Source organism: Phyllostomus discolor, chromosome 2 (assembly GCF_004126475.2).
Source record: "Phyllostomus discolor isolate MPI-MPIP mPhyDis1 chromosome 2, mPhyDis1.pri.v3, whole genome shotgun sequence".
Taxonomy (NCBI): Eukaryota; Metazoa; Chordata; class Mammalia; order Chiroptera; family Phyllostomidae; genus Phyllostomus; species Phyllostomus discolor.
In genome coordinates this window covers 44226578-44245968 of record NC_040904.2, presented here as the reverse complement: position 1 = coordinate 44245968, position 19391 = coordinate 44226578, and the positions used below count along the sequence as shown (strand labels likewise).

Here is a 19391-nt window from a genome sequence, read left to right as displayed (position 1 = left end):
AGCGCTCTGGTGGTAGGGGTGTAGCATGGCAGGCAGCTGAGGATGATAAGGAGGAGAAGGGACAGCTCAGCTCCAGAGGGCGCAGAATCAGGTTCCGGGAGGCAGAGGAGGTCCTAGGCAGGGGGGCTAAGGAATGGAGTGGAGCTTGGGTGGTCTGCTGTGTGTCAGGCATAAGGGACAAGGTGAGTAATAGCCAAAAATATATAGACTGTCTTGAAGGGCTCATACTTGAATCAGAAATAGATTCTCATTTCTTTTTGTCTTTCACAATACAGACATTTTTGAAGAGTTCTGGCCATTTTCGTAGAATGCCCCTCAGTTTGGGTTTGTCTTGTTGCTTGCTCAGGATTAGACTCAGGCTATTCCCTCTTGGAAGGTGTAAGTAATGGAGGTTTCTCACTATATCACATTAGGATGTGCGTGTCAGTTACTATTACTGGTGATACGAACTTTGATCATTGGATTCAAGTGCTGTATTAGGGTTCTCCAATTAGAAGCAAAACCAACAGGAGATATACCCATATCTATGTATGTGTTTATGTTATATATATTTTCATTTATTTACTTATTATAAGGAATTGTCTCACCCAATTATGGTGGCTGGCAAGTGTGGGCCATCAGGCTGGAGACTCAGGAGAGTCAGTGGTGCAGGTGAAATCCGAAGGAGTCTGCTAGAGAATGCCCTCTTGCTGGAGAGACTGGTCTTTTTTTTATTACTATTATTCTCTTTTTTAAAAGATTTTATTTATTTATTTTTATAGAGGGAAGGGAGGGAGAAAGAGAGAGAAACATCAATGTGCGGTTGCTGGGGTGCAACTCAGGCATGTGCCCTGACTGGGAATCGAACCTGTGATGCTTTGGTTTGCAGCCCGTGCACAATCCACTGAGCTGTGCCAGCCAGGGCTTATTATTACTCTTAAGATTTTATTTATTCATTTCTAGAGAGAGGGGGAGGGAGAAAGAAAGAGGGAGAGAAACATTGATGTGTGAGAGGAACCTCAATTGGTTGCCTCTGGCACACCCCCAGCCAGGGACCTGACCCAAAACCCAGCCATGTGCCCTGACTGGGAATCCAACCAGCGACCTTTTGGTTCTCAGGCTGGTGCTCAATCCACTGAGCCACACCAGGGGCTGGTCTTTTTATTCTACTCAGGTCTTCAACTGATTGGATGATACCCACCCCTGTTATGGAGAACAGTCTGCTTAATTATAGGTCACTAATTTAAATGTTACTCTCATCCAAAACCACCTTCCAAGTTGACACGTGAAGTGAATTATATCACAAGTAAGATTGCCAGGTTTTTCCCCTGTAATGCTGTTCTTTCTTTTTGTAATTAAATAAGTACATTTGTGGGGAGATAGTTTGAGCCTATGTAACTATCCAATCTTCAGCAAAATCTTGCCTACAAGTGTTAGCATCCATTAATGCCCCAATTACTGTACTATTTTGTGCCAGTTTTACTGAGGCATACTTTATATACAATAAAATGCACTGTTCTTATTGTGGTCAAATACTAATAAAATTTACCATTAACGACATTTAATATGTTCAAAGTGTTGTGCCACCATCACTACTATCCAGTTCTAGAACATTTTCATCACCCCAAAAGGAAACCCAGTATCAATTAAAAAGTCACCCTCCATTCCCCCCTCCTCTCAGCTTCTAGAAATCACTCATATGCTTTCTGTCTCTATAGACTTCCTTATTTTGCATATTTCACACAGATCCTACACTATGTGGCCTTTGTGTCTGGCTTCTTTCACTTAGCATAATGTTTCTGAGGTTCATCTATGGTGCAGTATATATCAGTATTTTATTCCCTTTTCTTGGCTGAACAATATGCCGTTGCACAGATGCACTGCTTTTGTTTATCCATCATCAGTTTGCAAACCTTGGTATTTCCCACCTCTTGGCTCTTGTGAATAGAGTTCCTCTGACCCTTCGTGTGCCACTTTTTGTTTGAACACCTACTCAGTTCTTCTGGGTGCACACCCAGGAGTGGGTGTTGCTAGGTCATATGGTAATTCTCTGTTTAACTTATCAAGGTTTTCCATGCCAGCTGAAAAAGTTTACATTCCTACCAGCAACATACAAGGGTTCTGTTTTTTTAACATCTTACCAACACATCAAAACCTCAATTTATTGTGTTTTCCTTTTATGGGTCATGCTTTTGGTATCATTTTAAGAACCTTTCACTGAGCCCTAAATCCCAAAGATTTTCTTATGTTAGCTTCTAAAAGTTTTATAGTTTTACATTTAATTTTTTAATTCATTTGAAATAATTTTTATGTAATTTTGATTCATTTGAAATAATTTTTATACGTCAAAATAATTTGGGTCAAGGTTTTGTTTTGTTTTGTTTTCTCCCTCTATGGATACTCAATCGCTCCAGCACCATTTGTTGAAAAGACTATCCTTCCTCCATTGAACTGCTTTTGCACCTTTTGTCAAAAACCAGTTGGTTACTTGTACAGGGCTATTTCCAGACTCTTGATTCTGTTCCATTGGTCTGTGTGTCTGTCCTCCTGCCAATACCAAACAGCCTTGATTACTGAGGACACACAAGATATGTAAGATGACATGAAGTTGTGTAGAGTGATTCTTCCCACTTTATTCTTATTTTCAAAATTGTTTTTGTTATTCCAGTTCCTGTGCCTTTCCACATAAATTTAGAGTAATCTTGTCTGTATCTACAAGAAATCTTGCTGGGATAGTGATAGGAATTGCATTAAACCTACCAATTTGGGGACATCTTTACTATATTGAATCTTTTTTTTTAGATTTTTATTTATTTATTTTAGAGAGGGAAGGGAGGGAAAGAGAGAGAGAGAAAAACATCAATGTGCAGTTGCTGGGGGCCGTGGCCTGCAACCCAGGGATGTGGCCTGACTGGGAATCAAACCTGTGACACTTTGGTTCGCAGCCCGCAGTCAACTATATTGAATGTTCTAATTCAATGTGGTATGTTTCTCCATTTGTTTAGATCTTTTTATTATTCATTTTTCAGTTTATGATGGTGGCTACAAGAAATTGCATTTTTCTACACAATCATCACAATTAGGGAATTTGCCCATCTTGGGAGAAGGCCCCACTCTGAACAATGAGAAATGAAGGAGTAAGAATTAGCTGAGAGGATGGGAGAGGAGGTTTCCAGCAGAGGGAACAGTGTGTGCAGAAGCTATGAGGAGAAAGCTTGGAGCCTTCCAAGGAATAAAGGAAAGTTCTGTGTAGTTACTGCATTGTTCAGGGTTTAGAGTCTTGTTAAGGATTTCCAAATGTATTTGAAAACAAGTGGAAAGTCATTTGAGGGCTTTTAAGCTAGGGAATGATGTGATCGCACAGTGTTTATTTCAATTTAATTATATCTTTCTATTTTTTTAAATTGTGGCAAAGTATACATAACAAAATTTACCACCTTCAGCATTTTAAGTGCACAGTTCTGTGGCATTAAGTACAGTCATACTGTTACAATATGTGACTATAATATTTTTAATATTATAAGATTAATGGCCCTGGCTGGCAAAGCTCAGTGGATTGAGCATGGGCTGTGAACCAAAGTGTCGCAGGTTCGATTCCCAGTCAGGGCACATGCCTGGGTTGCAGGCCATGACCCCCAGCAACCGCACATTGATATCTCTCTCTCTTTCTCTCTCTCTCTCTCTCCCTCCCTTCCCTTTCGAAAAATAAATAAAATCTTTAAAAAAAAAAAGATTAATGGATAGTTAGGATGTGAAGTTTCAAAAGGTGTTCAGTGGAAAGTAAAAAGCCATTCTTTCTTTTTTCCTCTGTCCCACTCCTAGAAGTAACCACTATTTTCTATATTCCTTCCACCATACACTGGAGAAGTTTCCTATAGAAATAAATACTTGAGTGTTTAAGGGAACACGGTCAAGGATACAAATAAACCTGTTTTAGGGACAAGAGGAATAAAAAAAGAGGGAAACAACCTGAACATCCACCGAAAGGAGAACTGTTGAGTAAGTGATGGTGTGTTCATACCATAGAACATCGTGTTATGCCAAAAAAAATGGGTTCTACTTAGGTGCATTGATAAAAGAAAAAGAGCAAACTGCAGAATGATGTGACTTCATTTTTATAAAAATAAGCAATTATCAGAGTTCTCTAGAGATAATATCAGGTAGTACAAAACTCCTGGCAGGAGAGGCAGTGATGAGAAGGTAGCTGGATCACCTTGGCAGTCACTCTTTCCTTCCTTCCTTCTTTCCAAAACCCCAGAGCAGGTCAGTTACCTCCTTCCCTCTGGTTTCTCCCTAAGACCTGAAAAGGTTTAAACTTCTTGGTGGGTGGCAGCAAACAGGGAGTGATCAATTATACTTTGTACCCTCTGCCCTAGGGTTCTTTCCTTCCCCTTCCCTTGAACTCACCGGGATGTGAACTAGAGTGGGCCTTCACACCTTTCCCAACACCCCTAGCCAGGCAGAATGGCTGGTACCCTCAGGGGAATAGGAGCTCCCAGGCCAAACTAACCAGACACCTAGTGGGGTCCAAGGGAAAGACAATAAACTAGACAACATATGCTTTCTAAAGTAGAAATATTCAAAGTATTCGTACAGAGAGATCAGGAATTTAAAATAAATTTTGCTAAATAAGTAAGGAGAGAAAAGAAGGTGTCAGTAATGTTTTTAAAAAATATTTAAAAAGCAGCCCTGGCCGGTGTGGCTCAGTGGACTGAGCGCTGGCCTGAACCAAGAGGTTGCTGGTTCAATTCCGGGTCAGGTGGGGCACACCCGAGCTGTGGGCCAGATCCCCAGTTGGGGTGCATATGAGAGGCAACTGACTGACGTTTCTTTTCCTCTCTTTCTCCCTCCCTAGGCCTCTCTCTAAAAATAAATAAATAAAACCTTTAAAAATAAAAAACAAAAAGCAAATAACCAAGTGGGACTACTGATCAAAATATCTTAGGGATACTCCAAATTAAGATAACAAAACAACAGAAAAAAATCTCAAATCCTAGCATTTATTTTTTATTTTACTTTTTAAAAAGATTTTATTTATTTATTTTTGGAGAGACGGGAAGGAAGGGAGAAAGAGAGGGAGAGAAACATTGATGTGTGGTTGCCTCTCACACATCCCCAACTGAAGACCTGGCCTGCAACCCAGGCATGTGCCCTGACTGGGAATTGAACTGGCAACCCTTTGATTCTCAGGCTGATGCTCAGTCCACTAAGCCACGCCAGCCAGGGCTCAAATACTAGCATTTAAAAAAATGTTTCAGGACACTATTCATTTAATACCAAAATCTGAACTATTGCCCTGGCTGGAATGGCTCAGTGGATTGAGCGCCAACCTGCAAACCAAAGGGTCACTGGTTCAATTCCCAGTCAGGGCACATGCCTGGGTTTCTCGGGCCAGGTCCCCAGTGGAGGTGGGGTACATGAGAGGTAACCACACATTGATGTTTCTCTCCCTCCCTCCCTCTCTCTAAAAATAAATAAAATCTTAAAAAAAAAATGAGTGATCACAAGCCACATATAGTATGCAGTTCCCCCATTCATTGTCAATATTGATCTATTTTGCGGCAGGAGTGTGGATGTGTTTGATTTCAGGACAGTTTTGGATTCCACAGGCCCTGTGACATAATACACAGTGTTGCATTATTAGAGCATTACTGTACTCTAAGTTGGAAATATTCTAAATTCTGAAAAATATGTGGCCCCAAGTGTTTTCAGGAAGTGACTGTGGACCTCTTAGGTATGGAAACTACAGTTAAAATAAAGAACATGATAGATGGCATTAATAATAAGATGGAAATGATTGATATTCCACTATCTTGAATGGAATGGCTTAATAACAATGTTATTTTTTCCCCAGTTAATCTATACATTCACCACAATCCCAATTAAAATCCTGTGGGGATTTTCCAAAATGCAGTAAATTTACCCCAGTATTTATACAGCAATAAAGTTCCAAAATTAGCAAAGTCAATATGTAAAATAATAATAATAATAAAGAGTAGTGCTTACCCTGCCAGATATGGTACTGGTACAAGAACAAATAGATCAACAGAGAATACGAACCACGTATATAACATAATATAATTAATATAATTAATATAATATAAACAAAAACATAATGTGCAATAAATGTGGTACCACCATCACTAAAGAAGGGATAGGTTGTTAAGTAAGTAATGCTGGAAAAACCGGTTCACTGTGTGGAGAAAGGTGAAGACTGTGTTCCTATACAACATACACAGGGTGAATTTTAGATGGATTGAACTTCAATTTAAAAAACCTATACAATTAATAGAAAAATAATGAATGAAGTCAGTCAGTTAGAGAAAGACAAATACCATATGATCTCACTTATATGTGGAATCTAATGAACAAAATAAACTAACAAAACAGAAACAGACTCAGAGATAGAAAACAGACTGACAGCTGACAGAGGGATGGGGCCTTGCAGGTGAAAGCAGGTGGAAAAGGTGAAGGGATTCAGCAAAGAAAACAAAAGCTCACAGACACAGACAACAGTGTGGTGATTTCCAGAGGGAAAAGGGGGTGGAAGGAGGTAGAAGAGGGTAAAGGGGGGACAAATGGTGACAGAAGGAAATTTAAATTTTGGGTGGTGAACACACAATATACAACTGATGTATTACAGAATTGTATACTTGAAACCTGTATAATTTTATTAACCAATATCACCCCAGTAAATTCAATAAAAAAAAAACAATGTTGCAGAAAACCTGTCACTTACTGGTGGTGGAGAAGGACTGAAACACTTCAAAAGAATAAATCCTTGTTGCAAAACATGGATGATTTTGATTACCATATTTTCAGACTATAGGATGCACTTTCCCCCAAATTTAGGAGGAAAGTGGGGTGCGTCTTATAGTACGAATGTAGCTTACCTGGCTCGCTGGGGGTGGGGCAGTGGTGGAGTGGGGTCATAGGTTATTAAATATTTTACCACATTTTTTGCTTCAGAATTTTCTTTCCTATTTTCCTCCTCTAAAACCTAGGTGCATCTTTTGGTCCGGTGCATTTTATAGTCCTAAAAATACGGTACATAAAAATTAAGTATGGTTTCTCCACAAGGCACTTGTTAATTACAAAGGGAAAAAACAGCGATTTACAGCGTAGAAACCTGGCAGACACCACCTTAACCAAGTAATCAAAGCTACCACCGCCAGTAATGGGACAAATTGACATCACATGGGACCTGATCAGAGGCACAGAGAAGGCACAGCTTCACTTATGTGATATTCCTGCCAAAAATGCACAGCAGAATCTAATTATGAGGAAACACCAGACTAACCCAAATTGAGGGATATTCTGCAAAATGAATGTCCTGTACCCTTCCAAAATGTTAAGGGCATGAAAGATAAAGCCCAAAGGACTGTTCCAGATTACTGGAAGCTAAAGAGTCAGGACAACGAAATACAATTTGGTGTGATCTTAGATAAATTTTCTTCTATAAAAGAAATGGGTGGTACAATTGACAAAAATTAGATAAACTCTATAGATTAGATAATAATACTGTTTCAATGTGTATTTCCTGATTTTGATAATTGTACTGTGGTTATATAAGGAAAGTCCTTGTGCTTAAGAAAAACAGCAGCAGCCCTAGCTGGTGTGGCTCAGTGGATTGAGTGCCCGCCTGCAGACCAAAGGGTCACTGGTTCGATTCCCAGTCAAGGCACATGCCTGGGTTGCAGGCCAGGTCCTCAGTGAGGGGGCCTCAAGAGGCAACCACATACTGATGTTTCTCTCCCTCCCCTTCTCCCTCCCTTCCCCTGTCTCTGAAAGTAAATAAATAAGATCTTTAAAGATTTAAAAATAAATAAAATCTTGCCCTGGCTGGTGTAGCTCAGTGGATTGAGTGCGAGCTGCGAACCAAAGTGTCGCAGGTTCGATTCCCAGTCAGGGCACATGCCTGGGTTGCGGGCCATGACCCCCAGCAACCACACATTGATATTTCTCTCTCTCTCTCTTTCTCCCTCCCTTCTCTCTCTAAAAGTAAATAAATAAAATCTTTAAAAATAAATAAAATCTTTGAAAAATAAATTAGAATGAGTAAAAACAACATATTGAGGTATTTAGAATTAAAGGAACCTTATGTCTACAACTTACTCTCACAGTTTGGGGGAAAACAAAGACACAGAGAATGATGAAGCAAATGTGGCAAGATATTAACATTTAGGGAATCTGGCTGAAGGGAAGAGCAGAATTCTTTGTAATATTCTGACACATTTCTCTAAGTCTGAAATTATTTTAAAGTAAAATGTTATAAAAATTTCTTTTTAGTGAAGGACACTAAGGAGAAAGTTAGTAGCTGGCACAATGAGAAAAGGTGTTCCCATATGTATCAATTTACAGATTCATCTGGTCACATGAATACAGATGAGGTTTGGAAAGATAACGATAAACCTGATAATAATGGTTTCTTTAGGGAAGGGGGGACTAGAGTTGGGAAGAAGGCGGTTCTATATTTATTTGCATTCTTCAACTTCTTACAACACTCATGCATTACTTTTATACTTTAAAAATATTTTTAACATTTGAAACAATCTCAAGTGTACAGAAAATTTGCTGCAAAGAAGCCCACCCACCCGCGAACCATTTACAAGTAGCCAATTTATGTTCCATCACCCTTGATTTAATATACATTTTTGTTTCTTTTTTAAATCCTCCCTCAAGTTTAAGGATACATTTATTGATTTTGAGAGGGGAAGGTGTGTGAGGACAGTGGAGGGACAGAAACATTGGTCAGCTGTCTCACATATGCGCCACCACTGAGAATCAAACCTGCAACCCAGGTGTGTGCCCTGACTGGGAATTAACCCTCCAACCTTTTGGTGTTCCGGACGATGCTCCTAAGCCATCTGACCAGGGCAAGAATAATACTTTATATTTAATACTTTTTTAAAAAAAAGGTTTTATTTTTAGAGCGAGGGGTAGGGAAGGAGAGGGAGAAAAACATCAACGTGAGAGAGAAACATGGATCAGCTGCCTCTCCCATGTGCCCCTCAGAATCCTCAGCCCAGCCATGTGCCCTGACTGGGAATTGAACTGGTGACTTTTGGCTTTGCAGGATGACACCCACCCCTCTGAGTCATACTGGTCAGGGCAAGAATACTTTTGAATTTTTTGAAAGTTTAAGAGCACTTTTAGGGCAATGAAATGACTCTGTATGATGCTATAATGGTGGATACATGTCACACATTTGTCCAAATCCACAGAATGTATGACACCAAGAGTGAGCCCTAGTGTAAACTATGGACTTTGGGTGATAACGTGTCAATATAGGTTCATCAATTGTAACAAATCTACCACTCTGGTAGGGGGTGTTGACAATAGGGGAGGCTATGCACGTGTAGAGATTGGGGGTACATAAGAAATCCATGTACATTTCCCTTAATTTTGCTGTGAATCTAAAACTGCCTTTAAAAAAGTCTATTTTGGAACGGGAGTAGGGGGGAGAAAACTGTACTTGAACAATGATTGAAATAAAATAAAAAAAAAAAGTCTATTTTTAAAGAGAATTTTACTTCTTGCAAGAAAATTACATCTCTACAGTATGTTGATTTGTGTAGTATAATCATGATTACCTAAAAATGGCTGTATGTATAATGACATTATACACTGCATAACGCTATAAGAAAGTTTTTTATAAACTGCAAAGAAAATGAGGGGAAAAGAAAAACTGAAGCTTATTCTGTTATAAATATCAAAATTCTCACAAAATCACAATGAAACATTATATATTCTTCCTGATGAGAGTATGTAACACTAATATATGTATTATTCTGTTGCAGGGATGGGGTGGCAAGTGGTGGAGACAAAAGCAGGATTCACAGGGCAGACAGTATGGTGGTGTGGATGAAGTAAGATTAACCAGAACTGTGAAGGATAATTGTTGAAGCCTGGTAATGTGTATATAGGGGTTCTTTATTCTGTTTTTCTATTCTTGTACATGTTTGCAATTTTCATAATAAAGTTTAAAATTTATGCCGCAACATATACAGCATGATTTTTTTTAAGTTCAAGATTAAGCCTTACTATAGCAACAGAAATGGACAACTACATCTTGACCTCGTTGACAAGGGATGTCCAAACAGTGCCCCACCACATTTTGGCTCCCAACTGAGCATCACCAGGTGTTCCAACCAAAAGAACTACACACACCACCACATTGTACAAAGACTTGCTATGGGCTCTCCAGTGAAGTGAAGCTATGGGCCTGAAAATTCCACAAACTTTTCTGAGTGTCATTATTGTGTCTGGCTTCATGGTGGCCCCACGAGGGATTCTGGGATGAATCCCTTGTCCTGCAACTTTGATGCAACAGATGCTCATTTTAAGGCAGAATGCGGCCAGCACTCCAAGGGGGTGGAAGCAAATAGCCATGAGAACCCAGAAGGAGAAAGAGGAGATTATTTTGGAAGGACTTTAAAAATAATATTTTTATTTTAATTTAGAGAAAGGGGAAGGGAGGAAGAGGAGAAAAATATTGATGTGAGCGAGAAATATCAACTGGCCACCCTCGGCAAGCACCCCCAACCTGGAGACGGAGCAGAGCCCACAACCCAGGCATGTGCCCTGACTGGAAATAGAACCGGCCATCTCTCAATTTGCAGGATACCACCCAACCCACTGAGCCACACTGGCCAGGGTGAGGAAGGACTTTTTTTAAACAAAGTAAGTTACCTGGAGACAGCCTATGCTCCTTCCCTTCTTCCTTTAGCAGGAATTGCCCTAATTTCTTTTTACTTTTCTGACACTGTCTACCTTGATTTGTATATAGCCTTTTCTATAAGTTTAACTGTCCTTTGAGTTGTGGGTAATTTTGCCTTTTCTATGCAGTTCAATGCATTTTGCTGCACAAAATTTGTCTATGTTTTCACTGCCTCGGAAGCACAAAATCTCCAATACTCAACAGGCTTTAGGAAATACAATACTGAGAGATACGTAGACAGAGATGATAGATAGTTGGTATCAAAATTCCTAGCATGATAACTTATCTACACAAGAATTCTAAGATATTGCAGAAAAATAAAGCTACTCTATATGAGAGAAAAAAAGTTCAAGAAAGTTTATAAAATGTGTGAATGAGAATACTAAGTGCAAAGAACTACATCGGTTCTTTAATGAATAACTGCAGCCTCGATACATCCTTTCAGACTCTGTAAGGTTTCCTTGCTTCTTTTTTCTCTCTTGAAAATCTTTGCATGTACACAAAAGAAAGTTCCAAGTCAGTATGATTATGTTTTGATAACATAGGGGCCACCATTTATTTTGTATCTATTGTATGAAAAGCTCTGTATCAGGTGCTTTATACACATTACAGCTCTTTGGTATAAATATTCCAATTCCTATGTTACTAATTGAAAACTTAGATAATGTGAATGCACATGTTCATTGTAGCATTTATTCATAATAGTAAAAATTCAGAAGCAACCCAAATGGCTAAAAATAGGATGTTTAAACAAGCTATGGTACATGTGCTCATACAAATTTTTTAAAATATTTATTTTCAGAGAGAAAGGAAGGGAGGGAGTAAGACAGGGAGAGAAACATCAATGTAAGAGAGGAGTATCAATTGGCTGCTTCTCATACACCTCCAACCAGGGACCTGGCCAGCAACCCAGGCATGTGCCCTGACTGGGAATCAAACCAATGATCCCCTGGTTCACAGGCCGGTGCTCAATCCACTGAGCCATACTGGCCAGGGCTCATACAGATTTTTAAGAATGAAAACCATAATAACGATTACAAAAAAGAAAGTTTTTGAAATAAATATGCTAAGTTTGAAGGCAAATACAAAACAGCAAGGGTACCACAGCTATAAAATGCAATTATACATACTGAATCTGTGAATCAAGGCACACATACACACGGACAGTTGATATGGAGAATATATGTATCTATATATCTATATATATCTCAGTTTTCACCAAGCCTGAACTTTAAACCACAATGTCAATTGTAGTGGTTGTAAAGTAAGACCACAAATTCCTTAATACTGTCCTCTGAAAAAGTGGAGCCCAACTGCCCTGCCCTTGAGTGTGGGCTATATGAGTTGCTTCTTAACAACAGAATGTGGTGGGAGTGATGGGAGTAGGGGGCTTTATAAGACTGGGTCACAAAAGGCACGTGGCTTTTTTGGATGACCTGCTCTGAGGAAGCCTGGCACCATGCCGTGAGCACACTCAAGAAACTCTGGGGGAGGTTCACATGGTGAGGAACTGAGGCCTCCTGCCAGCAACCAGCAGATGAGCCCTCAGAACTTTACAAATGAATGGAGCTATGTTGTTTAAATGTGTATCTTTAGCCTAGCCTAAACCATGAGAGTGAGAAGCATAACGTAAACATATTTAGCAATACATTATTTTTCATGTAATATGTCTATTATGTTTTTCGTCAACCTTGAGACACTTTATCAGGCAAAGTGGTTCTAAACTTAAAGCAATAGGTCCAAGTTAATCTGAATAACAAAAAGTGCAACAATCACACTAGAGTCCAAATAAGTCTGAAAATACAGGTAAAGTCATGTACTTGTTAGTATTAAAGCCTTAGTTCTAAGTTTTCTGCAAATTCACAGCAGTTGGGCATTTTTTTCATTCTTATGATCAAGTCAGCCAAGGGATGCCCTCTGGCTCAAAACTCCTGCTTCCTTATTTCATCTGTCCCACACTGCACTGATCCAGCCCCTTCCTTGATTTCAAAAAGCAGAAATAAAAGCAACATAAATCACTAGTATGTGACTTTATTAAAGATTTGAGATACTGTAACTGGAAGAGGGTTTTGCACCTCAGAAGTACAAATAACTTCAAATCAAAGAATAGACTGCCACCATTCTTAAATGTCCTTTAGACACCCCACCTTTGGGAAACTGGCACTGGTCCCTTACCTCCTTCGCTGAGGTGTTCCAAACTCAGGACACATGCATCTTTTCTCTTACCTTCTCTCCCCCATGGTATCTCGTCTTCCTACCACGTTTGGGAAAGCCAGATACCCCTGACTGCTCCCCGCCCTACCCCCCTCCCCCAGCCTTTGCAGAACATTAGGGTTTTTAACAGGAACTCACCTTCCTTGGGAGGCATTCCTCCCATCCCTGTGTATCTCTTAATCCTTTCAATAACCTTATGCAAATTAGCATCCCATCTTATCCAGAGGGAAATTGTACTTTTAAGACATTACAGAACTAGGTCCAGGGCACTGAACTAGTAAGTGGTGGGGCCAGGCAGGGTGGCTACCCCTGTCCAGGCCCAGGGTTCAGGCTTTGGCCATATTTTCCCTAATAGGCCACCTCCAAGGGAGGCCCTAAAGGGATCGCTTCATGAACATGGAATCAAAACAAGGAGATTAGTGCCACGATTAGAACTTTGATTAGAACTTTGAGCGTACCACACTCTAAATGCCTGCTTGACCCATTCATTTCCACAGGAAAGCCTCTAATTAGAAACTTTGGGGTTTGAAGCAGCCTCCAGGCTACCCTTCTGGGCAGTGCTGGGATGGGCACTGTGGATTGACACGTCCCTCCTTTAGGCAACTTGGATCAGGCAGACTTTAAAAAGTAGGTGTGGGCACCTGTCATTTTGGCAGAGGCATTGTGACTAAATACATTAGTTTTCAACCACAGGGAATCAAACTGTCTCACTAAAAATTAATGAAACAGTGAAGGTTGCAATGAATACTAATAATCACTGAAATGGTTAACATTTATGGAACTACTAGGAAGCATACTGGGTTTTGTTTCTATTATCTTGTTTAATATTCACCATAACCCTACAGTGTAAGGACCATTATTATTCTCATTTTACAGACCTGGACACTGAGGCATTAAGAGGCTTAATTTGCCTCTAATATCACACAGATACTACCTAACAGAATTCAGACTCAAATTTCTTTCTTTCTGACGCCACAGTTGGTTCCTTAATTTACAAGCTAAAAACAAGTTAAATCAGATTCAGTCATTTCCTCATTCCAGGTTCAAAGTACTTCCCTAAAAGGACAGACGGTAACATGACCCTGAGCATACTCATGGGCATGTGTGACATGAGAATGTCACCCACTGTATGAATAAATGTGGAACAAAGTTGGGAACAGTGATCTGGAGAGGTCTGAGAAGCCTGGGGACCCAGACACCTTGGTTCTTGTCCCCTCTCTGCATGCAGAGTTATCTGAACCTAAGCAAGACACCTACCACCATTCTGCCTCAAGCTCCAGTTCTATAAAATGAGAATAATTCATCAGGAGCATCTTAACACCAGACTATGCGGAAGACATGACCAAAAGTGAGCATTTGAGAAAGCATTTCTGTGTTAAAAATGCTGTAGCATGGGTTGACAAATATTTATTCTAATTTAGGGTTTCAAAGGCCTCTCTATATGCAGTAAAGCAGAAATCACTTTCAAACCACCCATTTATTTAACATAAAGAAAAGAGAAACCTAGAATTACTGACAGGGCATAACCTATACATATTATTAGAATGGGCTTAAATTGCATGATTTCTGCCTTACCCCATGCAACTCAGCAGGTGCCAGGCGTCTCACACTGTGTTCCTGCACGTACACTTCCTGATGCCTGGCTCTGCAGATGCGGGCTGTGGGTGGTCCTCCTGGGGCAATCATCTTGATGACAGCCTGGAATATCTGTGTGCACATGTGCAAGTGTGTGTCTCCAGAGAAGGCCCCAGGCTGCTGCTCTATCACTCCATGAAATGACACCCTTTGGATCCACAGCTCTTTACAGTTTACATAAGATTTTATTTAGCTTACACAGGGCTTTGTCTCATTTAACCCTCCCAACTACCTAAAGTAGAAGGCAAGACAAATTGTGTTATGCCCACTTTATGGGTAAGGATAATTTACTTGGGAGAGGTTGACTTGCCCAAGATGCCATTAGTGGTAGAGCTGGGCTGATGCCAGCACATGACTTTTTCACTATACCACGTGTTTTTAGTCATTAATTTAACAAACAGCTTCACTGAGCACCCAGTGCATCAGCCTATGCCAGGTACTCCTACTCATCAGTGTGCTCCCCCGAGAGAATCCTGTCCAAACCCCCTACCTCCCACCCATGCCCCATGGGATGATGAGTTTTAAGAGATGGAATGGACAAACTCCAACTATTGAGCAGATCACAGTAGGAGTTAGTACAGAGCAGCAGGTAGTATAGCAGGAGTTAAGAGCTGCACTCCAGAACCAGGCTGGCCTGAGTCCTAGTCCTGCCACCTGCTATGTCAACTTCCTGTTTTTTCATCTATAAAGTGAGAATAGGGTTGTGAAGATTGACTGAGTTAGTGCAGATAAAGGACTTACAACAATGCCTACTACACAATAAGAGCTCAATAAATATTTACTGTCATTATTTCCTTAGTACTGTCATGAAAGGAAATGAGGAGAGGCCTAACAACAAAAAAGGCCCAGAAAAAGGAGTCCTTCCCTGGACCACTCCTTGCCGAGCCCTCCCTCGTCTCCACCTGCACCATGTGGACCCCATGCCCTTTAGGACTGCATTTTGGTTATGGCCTTATCTCTTGCTCTCTCCAGTATCATTCTTCACTTTTCCTCAAATTATTTCCCCAAAACACTTATTTCTCAAGCATTTTATTGAGCACCTGTCTACATGCTAGGCACTCTAGTAGATGCTGTCACGAGCTGCCCAGACCTCCTTCTTTCAGGAGTGAAGGACTACTGCCCTAGCTCCTGAGAGTGCTGATGGCAGAAAATTTTCAGCTGCTCTAGCCCCTTTGGGGAAATGGCCTCCACTGAAAACTTCTTCTCAACTTCACATCTCTTTCTGGTAGCAGCCGGTATTCAAAGACTGATCAACTCAGCAACACAAGGGCCTGCCTGAGCCATTGCCTCAACTCAGGACAACTCTGCAGGGCTACGCAGCTCCAGAATGTGGGGCTGATGGAGGCCTTCATGGCTGTTAAACTTCCCCCTCTGCTCAATCCTGGTGTTGGTCCCAGGAGCAACTCCAATAAACACCTTGCATGCTGATCTCTTCACCTGTGGCAGGCACAGAAGACACACAGGTGAGTAAGCCATGTCTGGCGTTATAGGCCATCAAGGCAAAGTGGGATCTACAACTTTAATAATGGCAAGCAGCTCATAATGGGGGAAGCACAAGGTACAACGAAGCCTACCTGGAAGGGGGTGGGGTTGAGGGGAGTCCATAACTCCTGATTCAGGGACCCATAGAGGCCCTTCAGCCAGGCTGTGAACCCAGCCTGGTAGGCCCCTTTGAGGCTGATGCAGAACAGGGAGCTGCTGATGCTGACCAAGCTGTTTTTGGTTTGCATCTGTAGGTGGGCTAGACCCGGACCTAGGGAATGGCTTTTACTAGAATGCTACATTCTAAAATGACAACTACACCCTGGCTGGTATGGCTCAGTGGATTGAATGCCAGACTGTGAACCAAGGGGTTGTTGGTTTAATTCCCAGTCAGAGTACATGCCTGGGTTGTAGGACCAGATCCCCATTTGGGGGCTCACAAGAGGCAACCATACACTGATGTTTCTCTCCCTTTCTCCCTCCCTTCCCCTCTCTAAAAATAAACAAAATCTTAAAAAAAAAAATGACAAACTAGGCTGGGGCATGGGCAGCAAGGGTAAAAGGCATCTCTCCTATTTTATGCTAAATTTGCCTACAAACCATTAAGAACTCTGCAAAATTTTGGCTATGGCCAATAAATCTCTAGATAGTAATAGCACACTGAGACCAACCATTCTGAGTGGCATCTTTGAGTGCCTTGTAAACTGGTACTAAAGGACCCACAACGCCTCTACACTGTCTCCCACTGGAGACCAGCCAGGGTGCCTGAGAAGGCCAGCAGGTCAGGGAGGCCAGGAAGTCAATGCAGATCCTGTGAACCAAGGACTTTCAACCTGGCTGGCTCCTCGGCTTTAAGGCCTGATGACAGCAGGGCAGCTTTAGCATCTGCAGCTGTGGAAGGACCAGCTTCCCAATGGCTGGGGTCAGATAGGCCCTCCACAGCACAAAAGGTGTGGCTGCTGCAATGAGCAGTCTGTAGTGAACAAGGGTGGCTTCCGAACCTCCCATGTCAGATTCCTCTCCTCTCTGCCCTGTGCTTTCTGGAACGGAGCTGACATTGTCTGAATGTTCTCTCAAGACAATTATTTTCTGACAACTCCCTTCCTCTAACCTCCAATAATTCCCCCTACACTTATTATAGTCTTTCTCAGCTGCTACAATTCATTCATCCCAATTTTCTGAACGCCTGCAGTGTAGGCCTATATTGTCATATATACAGACTCTTCCCATATTGTTCACAGAAACATGAAATGGGAAGCCAAGCTGAAAGAGATCCTCTCTCTAGAGCCGGGAAGGGCCGAACAGTCGCAGAGACTGGGAACTCACTCTCAGAAGGCAGCCTCAACTATTCCAAGTTTTCCTCCCTTTGAGCCTAAATTTGTCTGTCTCTGGAGTCACTCAGAAGAGATTTACTTTTCCCACTATACTCCTTCAAATCATAGCCCGGTCACACAAGAATCACTTTGTGAGTGCTTTTGTATTATGTGCTTGTCAGCTAATCCTCAATACAATCCTACAAAGAAATCAAGCAAGAGGTGTTCAAAAAGGTTAAGTGATTTCCTACTCAGCTAATATTTCTTACTCTGATGACCCCTTCTATCACCAGTAATGACACTGGGACTTGATCTTAGACACACCTCCAAAGCTCTTTGTACCAAGTCACCTACCTCTAAAAGCAGCAGATTCTGTGTCACAGAACCCTTTAGTTGTACTCCCACCAACTCTAAGGAGTTGGGAGAACTCATATGAAGATTCACAAGCTTGTGAATTGTGAAGGGGCTGAGAGCCTGGCAAACAGGTAAACACATATTACATACCAGATGGCTCCCAGCTGGCCCATCTGCCGGGCTGGGGTTGGCAGAAAGTAATGGAGACTCTGAGAAGGCTCTTCAGAGTGTGAAAATGCACACAGCCACAGACACAGCTGGAAGGACATTTCCTCTGGGCTGCTGAAAGGGAGTGAGGGAGGCTGCCTCCTCAGAGGCAGGCCGATTAGTGGCTCTACTGCTGGCTTCATCCATCCAACACTGCTTGTTCTGCGGGCAAAGCAAGAGCCTTCCTGCCTTTATTTTCCTTTACTCCAAAACACATCACTCTCTCCCAGCTACCTATACCATAATATTCTTAGCAGCTGAGTTAAAATTCCTTGGCTGAGCTTTGTGACTATAGTTCTCTAAGAAGCCAGCAAGTTCCTTCTGCTGACTGGTTTCTCCACTATCAAGAGCAAAACAATGCCTCTATGTTAGTGTTTTCTGAATAGCAATTTCATATAGCAGCTAGCCCTCAAAAACCAATATTTATAATCGTATTATCTGTTAAACACTCTCCCTTAAAGGCTGCTTAATTTGAAAAGAAAGTGCTCTATTCCCATTGGACCACATTTTCAATTCCTTACTTCCTAGGCCACTCCTACATGGTTAGAACACAAATAAATGAAACCACTCATGCAAAACACTGACAAAGACAATTTCTCTTCATCCCCTTCTGAAGGTCTGTATCAGAGATATAGGGTGAACCTGGGCCAGAGACCACAGGAGAAAGCAGTTGACAAACCATGTGTAAAGCCACAGGATTACAGATTCAGTTTACTCTACCAAGCAGTGAGGCTGGGATGGCAGAATCCGAGACCCCTTCAGCTGGGGCTGAGCCCATACTATTGGGACCAGCACCACAGCAATGTAACACACTGCCTTTCATTCCAACAACACAGCCCACTGCAAGGTCAGGCAGGTGACCTCCCAGCCCCAGTGGCTTACTGATGTCTCCTTCCAGGGACAAGGCTGGTGATACAACTTCCTCCTTGTGACTGATACAAGTGTCATAAGAAAATGTCAAATCAGAGAGCCCACACCCCTTAACATACCGCAGCCCAACCAGGGAACAGCAGAGATGAGGCAGGAAGATTTAATTTACACAGCAGCCACTTGGGGCCCAGTCAGACCTGGGGCAGTGGGGAATCTATAACCCCAGAGGGCACCCCCCCACCCCTTCCACTTAGAAGGCCAGTCCTCACAGACCCTTAGGTGGGGCTCCCTGGATTGTGGAGAGAATGCTCCAGTCAAAAGGAGAGATTTTGGGATAAGGCTGTTCCCCAAGTCAGGGGAGGTTCATGGCCTGGAGATGGTTGCCTACATGGTGGCCCAGGGGTCTGAGAGACCAGTCCATGTCCTGGGCAGTCCTCAGCCTATTGGGCCTAGAGAAAGCCCTCACGGCGGAACTGTTCCTGGAGAAGGGCACGGTATTGGTCAAAGCCCCCCTCGACCCGGGTGACGCCACCTCCTTCGCACACCCACAACTCCCGGCACACCAGTCTGATGAAGCGCTCATTGTGGGACACCAGAATCACGCCACCCTGAAAAAC

General features: G+C 41.9%; 1 protein-coding gene across 4 annotated transcripts in view; it reads right to left on the bottom strand.

Moving 5' to 3' along the window:
• Positions 1–914: 914 nt before the first annotated feature.
• Positions 915–19391, bottom strand: part of ABCF3 (ATP binding cassette subfamily F member 3) — a 28719-nt gene continuing 10242 nt past the window's right edge. For 2 of the 4 annotated variants that reach the window (XM_036017765.1, XM_028504424.2), the window contains one exon: positions 17391–19382. In XM_036017765.1, the coding sequence (XP_035873658.1) occupies positions 19224–19382 (159 nt within the window). In that variant the 3' untranslated portion in view covers positions 17391–19223. Of the gene's footprint in view, positions 939–12575; positions 19383–19391 lie in introns of those variants that run through there. The other 2 variants (XM_036017763.1, XM_028504420.2) reach the window with 2 other exon arrangements.